Raw genomic sequence first — 13,394 nt, forward strand, 5'->3', positions numbered from 1 at the left:
ACTAACAAACTAACTACTTTCAAACGAGCATTAGGGGCTCAGCACCGCCCAACATGATTGTGATTGGTTTAAAGAAATGCCAATAAACCAGAGAACGTTTTTTTACCATCCCAAAATGCTGTGTGGAGTAGCCAGACCTTCCTTTGCAGCGCTGTGGAGGAAGGTTTGGCAATGTGAAACCATAACCGGGATTATGTAGAGCGGTTACTGTGAAATGTTTAAGCAAGAGTAGACATGTGAAGCTTCAATAATCAATGTCTGGCCACCAATTCAAGATTCATAAAACTAGAATGTCCCCGAGGGATGCTTCGGCTTGCAGACAGTAGTCCAACACAAACACATATACATCATACACAACCCAGCACACTGCTCTGTCACCATGAACCATGGAAAAAGAAGAAGAAATGACATGAAATCTGGAGTTATAGTTTGTTTATGAAACCAACAGCGATAGAACAAAGAACAGTCTGTGTCTATTAGTGCTGCCTGTGGGGGGGCCAAAACCTTTTGCCCTGATGGAAGCATCTGGAACATGCAACGGGTGTTCAGGGTCCCAAACAATAGTCTGAGCCTTTGAGAGGATCCTCGCTTCATTCAGGTGTTGAAAGTCAGGGCAGCACCAAGTATCCTTGGCACTGGAAAAAAGGAGTTGCTTTTTATCTCGTAGTACATGTGTATAATCTCAATAAAAAGTATTCTATTCAGTAGGATGTCTACACACGTGAAGTCAACCAAAATAGTCAGGGTTGGATTTGTATAGAACCACTCTACCAGGCATGACAAAACACTGATTTATGAACATCAAAAGCCAATGGAAAATAATCTCAGAATGAAATTGCACAAAGTGGAAAACACACACAAAAATTACTTTCACCCAGAAAAAAACTTAATTCCTAAAGAGGGTTTTAACCATGATCACTTTTCCTAAACTTAACAAGTGGCTCTGGAACTTAAATGTAACTGTGGTCGCCATGTGACGCTCACTTTTTCTAAATAAACTCCACATTCTGGTACCTGGATATATAGACGTAGACCACGCATCCCCCACCCAGCCAACTGCACCCTGTGTACATTCATGTTTACTGTATATATTTCGGAAATGAATAAAAACAGCTCTACAAAGGCTTCCCAAACCTGCATCATGACAGTTTAAAAGGGATGAAACTAGACGACCTATAATACATGATGGTGTATTGTTTGTGGTCCCACCCTGTATCAGCAAGGTCAATCATACACCTTGTTCATTGCTCATTCATCATGTGCACAGCAGTGTTTGGAGGCTTTGTCCTCACTGTGTCCTGATGGTTTACACGTCTCATCCAGCTGCAGAAAGACGGCAAATGTCACCGTGTGATCTTCAGGAAATGTTTGAAGAAAACATGTGCTCTGATATCTACAACATCCAAGACTTTATGACCCAGTGCTCGGGGTCAGCATCACTTACAGTAATGTAAACATCAGCATCTCATCCGAGATACCAACACCAAACAACTGCTCGCATGCCTCAGCTATTTCCTGCAAGACGCCATCAGCTTCTGTTGGACGTTTGTGGTCTAGTGGGGGATTCACTTTTCATAATAGTTCTGTAAATCTTTGTTTATATGCCCGGTGCCAGCTGCCTGGTCATTGCTTCCGAAAGATGATTGATTTCTTTAATATGTGTACACATTGTAAACATTTAATCAAAGCGTAGTATTGGAATGCTAGCTCTATCTCCACAGCGCTGTGGAGGAAGGTCTGCCTACAACACAAATGCATTCTGGGATAGGAGGGGAAAAAATGCTTATTTGGGTTGTCATGGCCTCTCTGTGTCTCAGAATTTTGTGTTTCTTTTTTTGTAAAAAATAAAAACTTTGATCTGTGCACTACCTGTACCCAATAACACCAGAATCTCACCTTGCTTATAATGGCTCTCTAGCACAGCTGCATGGGATCTACTAATCAAGCAAGTACCCCTGAGATCAGAAGGGTAGTTACTCTTTTTCAGAAGGGTAGTCACTCTTTTTCAGAAGAGAAGTTACTCTTTAAGACCCAATCAGGAGGATAAACGTTGGCGTCAGTGTTGGTGTTGCTAAAGATCTCCTTTTGTAGCCGTTGAGACTGAAACACAACCCGGCATATTCCAAACCAAAATGGGTCAGAAGTGTTTTCAAATGTCTCCGGTTTCAACGTGTAAATGTTGCCTGAATCCTTTGGCCATAAAACATTTGGGATTTGTATTATTTGAAACGAAGACCTAAATGTGAAACAATGTGAATAATTGTGAAAAAAATAGAGAAAACATGCTAAAGACAAAAGGAAACAGATTCGCCAATGAAACTCCCTTGCTTGCTCTGTTTTAGTACTAAAGTACCACAACACTGTCTATACATGCTAAAAGTACTGTTTATATACATGTACTCTGGTGGGTTAGGTGATGGGGATTTTTGATCTTTTTCTAGTTAAACCAAAAGAATCTTACACTTAACAAAAAGTTTGAGAATGCTGTCTCTCAATACTGGAGCAGTTTGAAAGATTGTTGTTCACATCTGTCACTTTGACACCAATGCATAGGCACATGCATGAAGGGTTGGGTTGGGTCCAGGTTGAAAAATACTGAAATTACCCATTTCATATTACACCATAACTAGTACTGGTGTAAAATGGCAACGACCAGGCCACAGCATTTTATAATACAGGTTTAAAAATGGACTTTTCTCATGACAATTTGGGTGTTCCAATCTTCAATCATTAAGAATCTCATATATGCACATCCATAGTTGAGCACATAACAAAGTGAAGAGAAAAAGAAAGAGAATGCCCTTACAGTTTTGCTGAGGTAACCAGTGGAGATATTCCTGCATTGTTTGTCTTCCGAGTGGCAGCATCCTCCACATCTGTAGACGGACACACAGGGTGGTTTATAGAAGATGTTGGTGGGAGCCCCGAACTCCCTACCCACGTCGACACACACTTCCCTGGGCATGCACTGAGTCTTCCTCCACTCCGACTCTATACCTGCACACACACAGAGAGTCAGACCGCCCCCAAAGCCACGTCACAGGTCTGTTTGTCTCAGCTGCTGTACACATTGACAGCAATACACAAATGCAAAAAGACATATATGATAAAGATATAGTAACAGATTTACCTATTTATCTATTCTCAAAGGGCAATTCAGTTTTTACAATCCACTGACACATTTAAACACATTCAAACTGCTATTCATCAATTTTACAAATTTGAGATTCCACAGACATGATATCTGAAACTAGTTTTTTTTTACATTGCGGCCAAAATACACTAATTCGTAGCCACAAAATGCTAATGTGTGGCCCGTAATGCGTATTTGTAGCCACAATATTCTAATTTGTGGTCAAGAAAAACTAATTTGTTTGCAAAAAATAGTATTTCATGGCAACGACGTAGCCTAACTATAATGTGGACATGTTCTGGACATTTTGGCTTACTTCCCAGTAAGCCTTGAAAAAATGTAATTAAAAGAGAAAATGCTCGCAACACATTGGCCAAATAAATGATATATAAGTTCTCTTAGTGCAAGTTGTGCTTTCTAAAGTGGGACAGTTGTGTCCCTAATCTGGGAAACATGTCAAGTCTATGATAAAAAGCAGAAATGGCCTTAATGTAGAATAGTAAAGAAAAGTAATTTTGTTTGCCCTATGGCAGACATCTGGACAGTGCATAAGTAAGAGTATAAGCATGTACAGGACATAAATCAGACATCTGGACAGTGTATGGGCCTACTGTAAATATCAGAATGATGTTAATTTAGGCTCATGGAAAGAGCGTCTAAAGGTCGCTGAGACACTGCAGAGTGACGTCTCGGACGTTGGTCCAATGGGCAAACAATTCATATGCAACATCCTCCCAACGCATTTTCATAACATCGCCAAAACACCTACAATGGCGTGATGCGCTTTCTGGGAAGTAGGCCAAAACAGTCAGAACATGCCCACATTGTAGTTAGGCTATGACATTGCCACAAATTAACATTTGTCATGTCTGGGGCTCCAAGAAACAAAGATATTTGAAATAAGGACAGAATAAAAATGATAAATTGTGATAAAGAGAGACAAAATAAAATAATGTTATATTGTGCATCCAGGACATAACAAATTACAATCGACCAATTTTACACACATAACCACTTATACATTTATACACATAAATGGGATCTCTACATATGTATATTCCAATGTTGCCAAGTCAGAACTGTGGTCAACAAGAAAAACTGTGTCACCTACGACTTGGGTCAGGTCAGTACATCCACGTGGACCAATGTGATCGGTACCCTCTACTGGATACCCTGCATGCGTACTAGGGCTGCAAACGATTATTTTCATAGTTGATCAATCAAGGATTATTTTCTAGATGAGTGGATTAGTTGTTCGGTCTCTAAACTGTCTAGCGATTGTGTTTTACAGTACTTTTATTCATAAAAAAAGACACCAATCGTTTTCGAAATCCAATATCAAAGTAGGTAATGATTAATTTGATAGTTGACAACTAATCGATGTACCCTTAGAGAACCAAAGTCCAGCCGAAGGCCGCCAGAGGTCTGTAGGAGTTCATTGGGCCATGATATTGTTTAAATCTAAAATAAAAAACCATAAAACCTAGAGCATTTATTCTTTTTCAAAAGAAAGCTAACAGTTCATCACGTTGTACCCCAGTCAGGACGTCATCACGTTGCATGACGTCTAGTGCTAAACCCTTTGTAGGCGGACCTTTCCTATGGCAGAGGACACTTTTAAAATGCATTTAGACTTGTACATCTCAAAAACTAAACGATGTAAACGGTTCAAATAATTTTGTTGTGTAAAGTAATATTTTGCTCATGTGTCAACATTTTGAAATATTTTGGATCCATGTGTTTTGTGTGTTTATTTGGTAAAAATCGATAAAAACACCTGTTGGATTATTTTACTTTTTAAATTCATAACACAATTGTAATACTTGTATTAATGATTATGGTTTCTTGACTTACATAGCCTTTTATCTTAAGCTGTGCTGACTTTAGGGATATGAAACATTTGAAAATACTCAAAGAAATGACATCACAATAACCCTCATGTTGTCCCCGGGTGGAATTGACCCGTTTTCCTATACCAATGTTCTTTTTACATAACATAATTGATTCCACCCAACGCTCTTTGGCAAGTACAAATCTCTACTTTCATTAATTTTGGGGTGTCGAAAGACAAATTGATATGGTTTTGAAATAGTATTGAGTAAAAGTTGACATATTCCAGTCTGTGATTATCCATCAACATCCTTTCCTTTAATTTTAGTCTAAATAATTCCTAATTTCTGCTTTTTTAACTCTAACATTAGGTATCATTTCCTATCAATGAGGTTTATTGAGCATAAATTCCAAAAATAACTGTACAACTAAAGTTAATAAGTTAGTGTTATGCAGCATAAAAAGTGTTTTAAAAAAGGGACAATAATATAAGAAAATGTTAAAAACATCGATAAAAAGTCTAAAAAAAAGTGTTGATTTTGTTTTTACTGGAAGACACAAGGAATAAGCAAACATGCCAGCTGAGGTACTGGCGGCGCTTTAATATTGCAGAACTCAAAGGGTAATCGATTCATTTTTGCGGCTCTAATGTGTAGGTACAAAAATACCAGAGGTACACTCTCCCAACACACTTTGTACAAAACCAGAGTTTCACCTTGTGGAGAGCAAGCGGACCTAACTTTGCCGTTCAGTAACCTTTTTCCACTGAATAGATGTCGCCGATGTCTCATCTCTCACGTTCAGATGCTCTTTACTGGTATTAGTGAGTCAATTCAGTAAAAAGTAAATTCATCAAACTATTTATCAGGCAATTGTGGCCATACACATATAGAGGTTTAATCCTTGACGCAGCGGCCGCAGGTTCGATGCCAACCTGTGGCCTTTTGCTGCAAGTCATTCTCTCTCTCTCTCTCTCTCTCTCTCTCTCTCTCTCTCTCTCTCTCTCTCTCTCTCTCTCCGCTTTCATGTCTTCATCTGTCCTGTCTTTGTATCTGAGAAGAAAACTTCCGATCGGACCGTTGGAGGAAAGCCGTTCATCCACACACACACTGCCATGACACCGAGCTAAGACTCTTTTAATAAAAACAGAAACAAAACAGCTGCGTTCTGTAGCAACCACCTCGGCATGTGCGGCAGCCAGTGAGAGTGAGAATGATGGAGATTAGCTTTGGAACTCTAGAGTCATAGTGGGAGAAACTACCTTCTTTCTGACCACGGTGGGAAATCTCTCTATCTTCATGCTGTTTATGGAGAAGGAGAACCAGGAAGTGAGACGGGAGGAAACGCAACACTACCAAGACGTGGCCATGCGTGGCTGCAAACTGTAGTTGCTTTTTTTGAAAGATGCATGTCAGGCTAATTTAACGCAGAAGCATAAATTTGCCTTCAGCTGTGATATAACATGCCAAACATATACCACGGCCGGTCGGGCTCTAATCACGACAGGCCGTGGTATTAGGCATTTCCCCATATTAAAAAAAAATAATTCATCAGAATTATGAAGAACTGAAGAATGATTATTTAAAAAATAAAAACAGACTGCCAACACTGTTATGAGTGTTGGCGTTGCATAGTCTGTCCACCAGAGGGCGCTCCACAACGTCCCTGTTGGCAACACAGATTAGTTTTTTGTTATTGTGTTTTTGTTCAAAGGATTTTAAGTTTCATATCTTAAGTTTGTATTTTTATACATTAATATATTTTGATGTTCCTCTGTTTGTTGTGACAAAAAAACAAATTATCATATTATTTTAGTTTATTTAGAGAACTCATAAATAACTACAAACAACTAATGTACTCTGTTTATTGTTTGTAACATTTTTCTGGATATCTTTTTAAAATATGTATCGGTCGATATGTCAACATATCAGATTTTTAAAGAACCAAATATCTGTATCGTATTGTTCAGGCTCTAGTTGTGATCTATTAATTAATTATAGCCTGCTACAGTTCCTGACATCTTTTGGCAACAAAGCAGACTTTATCATCTCGAAGGCCGCTCATCTATGTAGGGCCCTCTGAAGTACCAGAACATGCCTAGATGCAGCACTTGGCAAAGTTTTCCTTGAGGGGAGCATTCAGAGTGCTGCTGTCACAACCCATTCATTTCATTTTTGCAAGTCTGTAAAAAATTATTTTAAAAGAAAATGAAAACATACTTTTCAGGAGATCCAAGTTGAGGTAGGCAGCAGCAAACGTCGGCTCTTCTGTGTTATCCGTCGGCCTGAGGCGGCGAGCCGGTGGGCGCTCAGAGAGCCTGGAGGCTGAAGAGGCAGCCGCGGTAGAGAGCTTGGATCGGCATTTGAGAGCGGCCCAGTAGGAAGGATAGATCAGACTCATCAGTTCATCCACACTGGAGGCTGAACGCAACTTCTGCTCCATGTCGAGCTTCGGGGAAGAGTCCTGAAAGAGAGGTGAGACACCTTCACTGAGAATACTGCTGTCACTGGAAGACAGGGCTGGGCGGTTTTATCAAAATCCCAATGTGGAATATCTATATTGCAGGGGGGGTGCAATATTTGCGAAAGGCAAAATACTTGTTGAACCATTTTGAATTTTAGTATTGCAATATTGTGGTGCTGCAGAGACAACAAACTCATAAAACATCTTACGGAAACTAGTGTACACTGGTACGTGTCCGTCGGTTGCTTGTGTGAAAAGTGAAGGTATCAGTGGAAATGGATTTATTCAGAATGTGGAATTATTTATTATATAGCATAAATTTGTATTAATGTATTGTTAAACATTGAATGTATATCTTTTGTGTGGACCCTGGAAGAACAGTAGTTACTATGGTCACAACCAATGGGGATCCTAAATAAATGATAACATCTTTGATTGGTACAGATCCTTGCATAAATCTCACTATAATCATTTATGTGGTGTGATCCAATGACACACTGATACACAAATGATCATTCCCTTCAATATCGTGAATAATCGCCCAATCGCAATATCCAATCATCAATATGTCATAGTTATCGCAGTTAGAGATATTTTCCACATATGGTCCAGCCCTGGAATACTCAACTACTGGCTGACCCAGAAACACCCTCTGTTGTAACTGAAGTACGTAGCACACCTTTTTCTTAGTAGACAACATATGACAGACATACAAATAGCACAAAACTAACACAAATGGGACAAAAATATTTAACGGACAACACTAATATGCTCCATGGCAATAATGGTTATATGATAGAAAAAAAACTATAAGGTTCCTGACACCAAACAAGAGCAGCAAAATATAATAATAACATGTAAAAATGAATTATTAAATAAGGGGGGTTCATCTCCAGAGTGCCAGTTGGAACCAAATTAAGCTAAATACAGTAAGTGTTTATTAAGCTAGTATGTATCTTCCACGCCAAGCACTCCTGCAGTTAAACTCCATGCCTTCTCTTTTCTGTTGTTGTCTTTATAAAAAAGATCTGTGATGGCAGAATTTCTCCTGCTTCCCATCTCTTAGATATCTTATTATTTTAAGGATGCAGTTTATTTAGTCATGTATCCGGTTTACATGACTAGGTGGTTGGCTTGATCTTCAATAAAGGAGACTCAACCGTTGGACACATTTGTAGTTTTTGGGAAGAGACCAAAAAGTAAAACCAATGGGCAATGGTTAACTACAAAGCCCAGTGCTACTGACATAGAGTCAAAGATCTTGCAGCCATTTTTTAAGAGATCAGTGATAGACTGGCTTTCCTGTTGAAGAGTTGACCACTATGTTCTCTAATGGCTTGGGTCCATCCAGGCCCAGTCTGTTGGAGACGGTGTATTTGGTGCCACCTAAAGTGCATGTCCCCAACAGTGTCCTCCTTGGTACACTACTTTTTTGAAAAACTGCACCAGTGTATTCATAGTTGGGGGGATTTTCCCTATCCTCGACTTGCAATCATAGGTTCCAAGAATCACGAACGGAACCGGTTCAAGAACCACAGCTAATTATCCACATCTCGCCTGTATTCTGGGAAAGGTTTCCTGAAAGGACACATTTCTAAGGACTGCCTTTGTCTGCTGGCTTGTAAGGAGAGGAGAAAAAAAAAGGTAATACACTTTTCCAAACAACAACTGTGAAATGGCCTTCAGTGAAAACACCATGAAACAATAATGATCTTTTTTTTTCCATTTGGCAGACACAGGACATTTCCCAGTTGCATTACTCGGATCAAAACTCACCTAATGCTTCTTCTGTGGGCAAGGTATGGCTAATGGATGTGGATGTTATCTCACTTCTGTCTTTCAATACAATACAATGAAAGCCAGTGTACTTTTCATGATACACCGAAATTTTAAATCCACACAATCACTCTGACAGAAACTATATGAGTGTTTCCTGCAAGCAAGGCCATCACACACACACACACACACACACACACACACACACACACACAGACAAACACACACACACACACACACAGACAAACCCGCACACATTTCACACAGACTCACAAAAAAACACACACTGATTGGCTTTTGTATTAGAGGTCAGTCAAACAGTGTGAAGCTGTCCATTGTGTCCATTTAGTGCCTCTGTTAGTCTGTTTATGGCCACTGCAGAGATAACACACACAGACACACACACACACACACACTCCATTTCCTACTCAAAACAATGCGTGTATTTATGTTCTTCTATATGCATATGCATGTTTTCTGGTCTTTGTTCTGTTTGCACAGACTTTTTTCTACATAAATATGCCCTGTCTGAGTTTCCTCTGTGTGTGTGTGTGTGTGTGTTTCTTTCAGTATGTGTCCTGTCTCCATTTCCCCTGATTCTGTGTTTCTGCTTGTGTGTCTTGTGTCTAGAAATAGTTTTTTCTCACACACAAACCTGTCCTTAACGTGGGAAAAAGGTGTTTCTCTGCCGTCACATTGGGTCAAAGAAGCTGAAACAAACAATGTAGAATTGAGCGGCCGTGAAACGGACCACGCTGCCACCTGACAGAGGAACTGCAGCTTCCTGCTTCACAGGGCCCCGCAGACATCAGATCACTTTCATCAACTGGAGTCACTACGTTCACCATTTTGGTTCTGCTACGGTTAGCAAACAGAGCCCAATAAGTACAATATAATATGTTTCTAATAGGGCTGTAATATATTGTTTCTTTATCGTCATCACGTTATCAAGAGGCTGCGACATCTTGCAAAACACACTCAGAGATCTTTTTTCAAAAGAAAGATCAGTAGAAAACTGCACTGCATGCCATTATTTTTCTTTTATTTCAATAAAAGAAAGTTGGAAATAATTTCCTTTTATTTAGCAGAATACTGAAAGCAACAGAAACGCAGAACTGAGTACACATTGATATCTGTTTATCACAAGTAATTATTGTTATTGCGATATTCCACAATGCATATCACAATATTTCCCTCATATCATGCAGCCCTGGTATATAAACATTTTCTAAGAAAAATAAAGCGCTTGGGATTTTTCTACTCAACAATTACACACATTTCCCAGTTGAACATGACATAATCCCCTGTGTATTCCTAGTCCTGTCTAACACTCCTAGGTACAGGAGCAGCAGTCACAGCAGCACATGGATGTCACATCATCTGTTGTTGGACAAAAACAAACTTGAATAGGTGACTTTATTGTCCAGCCTTACAGGAAGGACGATTTTCATCAGTCCGTACACAAATGGAAGCAGCACAAAGACATGCAACGTGCTTGCAGTTAAGGAATCAGGCTGAATCAAAGGCAGTCAAACTAAAACCCGTACAACAACAAGCTCTCGCCCAGTGGGAGCTGGATTATGATGGGGAAAGAGAGAGAGAGAGAGAGAGAGAGAGAGAGAGAGAGAGAGAGAGAGAGAGAGAGAGAGAGACCTCTAGTTATTATGACTTCTGTTCTGTATTAGAGCCTGACCGATATATCGGGAGGCCGATATTAGACATTTTCCGATCTATCGGTATCAGCTTATTCATTATTCATTCATTCTTCAGAATCAGTTATAACAACATATAAATGATTCTGATGAATGAATATTAAAAAAAATTTAAACAAACGGTTAACCATGTTATGAGAGTTGGTGTTGCATAGTTTGAGATCTTTTGTTCCAAGCGCCGTGTCTTTGTGCAAGGGAGAAAAGGTGACCGGATGGATTCTACATGCCTGGTTCCCACCGTGAAGCATGGAGGAGGAGGTGTGATGGTGTGGGGGTGCTTTGTCGGTGGCACTGTTGGGGATTTATTCCAAATTGAAGGCCACCCAATCGAGATGGTTTGGGGAGAGCTGGACCGCAGAGTGAGGGCAAAAGGGCCAACAAGGGCTGAGCATTCTGGGAACTCCTTCAAGACTGTTGGGAAACCAGTTCAGGTGACTACCTCTTGAAGCTCATCGAGAAAATGCCATGAGTCTGCAAAGCAGTAATCAGAGCAAAGAGTGGCTACTTTGAACAATACTAGAATATAAGAAATGTTTTCAGTTATTTTATACTGTTTTGTTAATTACGTAATTCCACATGTGTTCATTCATAGTTTTGATGCCTTCAGTGACAATCTACAATGTAAAAAGTCATGAAAATAAAGAAAACGCATTGAATGAGAAGGTGGTTCCAAACTTTTGGCCTGTACTGTATATCGGCCAATATATCGGCATGTTGGTTTTTTAAATAACAAAATATTCGTATCTGTCTTAAAAATCCTTTATCGGTCAGGCTCTATTCTGTATTATGAAAGTGCCAGACGATGCATCACACTGTTCAACAACTGCATGAAGAAAGTAAAACGGCAAAAATCCTGCGGAACAGAACCAATACATTGTGTACATAACCTTGCTTATGATATTATACAAACTCGTTGGAATAAAATGATTGTGGATCAACTTTTAGCGGCCCTTTGCCTGTGATGTTTGCAGGTTTTGAATTGAAAAGACAGATCTCCTCATGCACCTAGCGCTGCCCAAGATGATTGTGACTGGTTTAAAGAAATGCCAATAGACCAGAGTTTGTTTCCTCCCATCCAGGAATGCTGTGTGGAGTAGCCAGACTCTCCTTCAGCGCATTTTGGAGGAGAGTCTGGCAAAGCGAGACTACAGTGACACCATCATCTGTTGGAGTTGAGCTGAGACGGGCCGTTTCGGAACGCTGAAACTTTTCTCTGCCACGTTCTAAAACAGCATTGTCTCGTCATAAATCTTTGGTCTGAACAGAGCTCAAAACCAAAGAGATACTGTACACTGAGTGTTTTTTTTTTTTTAAAGTAAATCCAGATACATGTTGAAGTAGAAATCAGCTCATAAGCTAATGAGTTGAACAGAAACCTCATTTGTCTCTTTACATGATGTACATGATAAAGAAAATCCACTTTATGGCATTTTCCAGCACTTTCAACTGCTTCTGACCGACGGAACTTATGATTTCCATCTGTTGATGAAGTCCATCATACATGGAAATCTCTGGGAAAAACCTGTAATGGACCTGGAGTGTTTTTTGTCAAACCCAGGTCAAGAATGAACTCTTATGCTAATATTGTTTCCTCCCCAGGTTTTCTTTTTCTGACATTTGTCTGTAATAATACGTGACAGTATCACAAAGCAAGAAGTAAAATGTGAGACTGTTATGAACATGTCAAGAAAACTATGCTCATTTCACAAAGAACCTTGCAGGTTTCTTCAATTACTTGTAGAAAATTAGATTAAAATAGTCACCAAAAAAAGGAGATTTTTGTGCAATGAAGAAAAATTGCTGACATTGTCTCACACATCTACATGTTTTTCGGATTGCCAACACTGACAACATTTGCAGAAAAATGTTTAAAAGTGAGACTTTCTTTTTTTCAGCTGCAAAAAAGTAACACAAACGGCCAACTAACAGAGTTTTCCTAAGAGGAAGCAGAGCCAACAAGACATTGCTAGAGGGGAACAGTGAACACAGATGGTAAAACAGTCTGACACTTCGTCGGATACTCAAACACACAGCACATCAAAGAGAGCAACCCAACAGGCTTCAATGTATCAACCACCGAGGACACTGACGATTTCTATGCAGCTCACGATCTACTGTGATGTTGCTGTTATTTTGGTTCCTTTTAAATACAACTATCACATTTTATAAGAGACAAGAGACTGTTTATGTGACATTACATAGAGACAGGCGGAGAAAACAGCTCACCGCCTTCCATTGATTTAAATTGCATGAAGGTTTCCTCCTTGTCTATTCAGTCTGCTAGCAAACTGAAAATGCCTAAAAGCGGCTGCGTGGAGACATCCCCTACCAACCACAGGGTTCAACAATAAGGTTAAATTAACATTGCTAGGTTTTGGTTTAAAAACGGATATCTGCACCTCTCATTCCCCCTGCTCTGGCGTTTCCCCATCTCATTCCCCCTGCTATGGCAATTTCCCCTTTCATTTCCCCTGCATTGG

At 39.7% G+C, this 13,394-nt stretch overlaps 1 protein-coding gene across 1 annotated transcript in view; it reads right to left on the reverse strand.

Moving 5' to 3' along the window:
• The window catches only part of vegfc (vascular endothelial growth factor c), a 62,956-nt gene that overhangs the window by 31,282 nt on the left and 18,280 nt on the right, over nucleotides 1-13,394 (reverse strand). Inside the window, exons 2-3 of the mRNA XM_034899090.1 lie at nucleotides 7,183-7,426; nucleotides 2,807-2,997 (exon numbers count right to left, since the gene is read on the reverse strand). Coding sequence (XP_034754981.1) covers nucleotides 2,807-2,997; nucleotides 7,183-7,426 — 435 coding nt within the window. The remainder of the gene's footprint in view (nucleotides 1-2,806; nucleotides 2,998-7,182; nucleotides 7,427-13,394) is intronic.

The sequence above is a fragment of the Etheostoma cragini genome, chromosome 2 (genome assembly GCF_013103735.1).
Source record: "Etheostoma cragini isolate CJK2018 chromosome 2, CSU_Ecrag_1.0, whole genome shotgun sequence".
In the NCBI taxonomy this organism is placed as follows: domain Eukaryota; kingdom Metazoa; phylum Chordata; class Actinopteri; order Perciformes; family Percidae; genus Etheostoma; species Etheostoma cragini.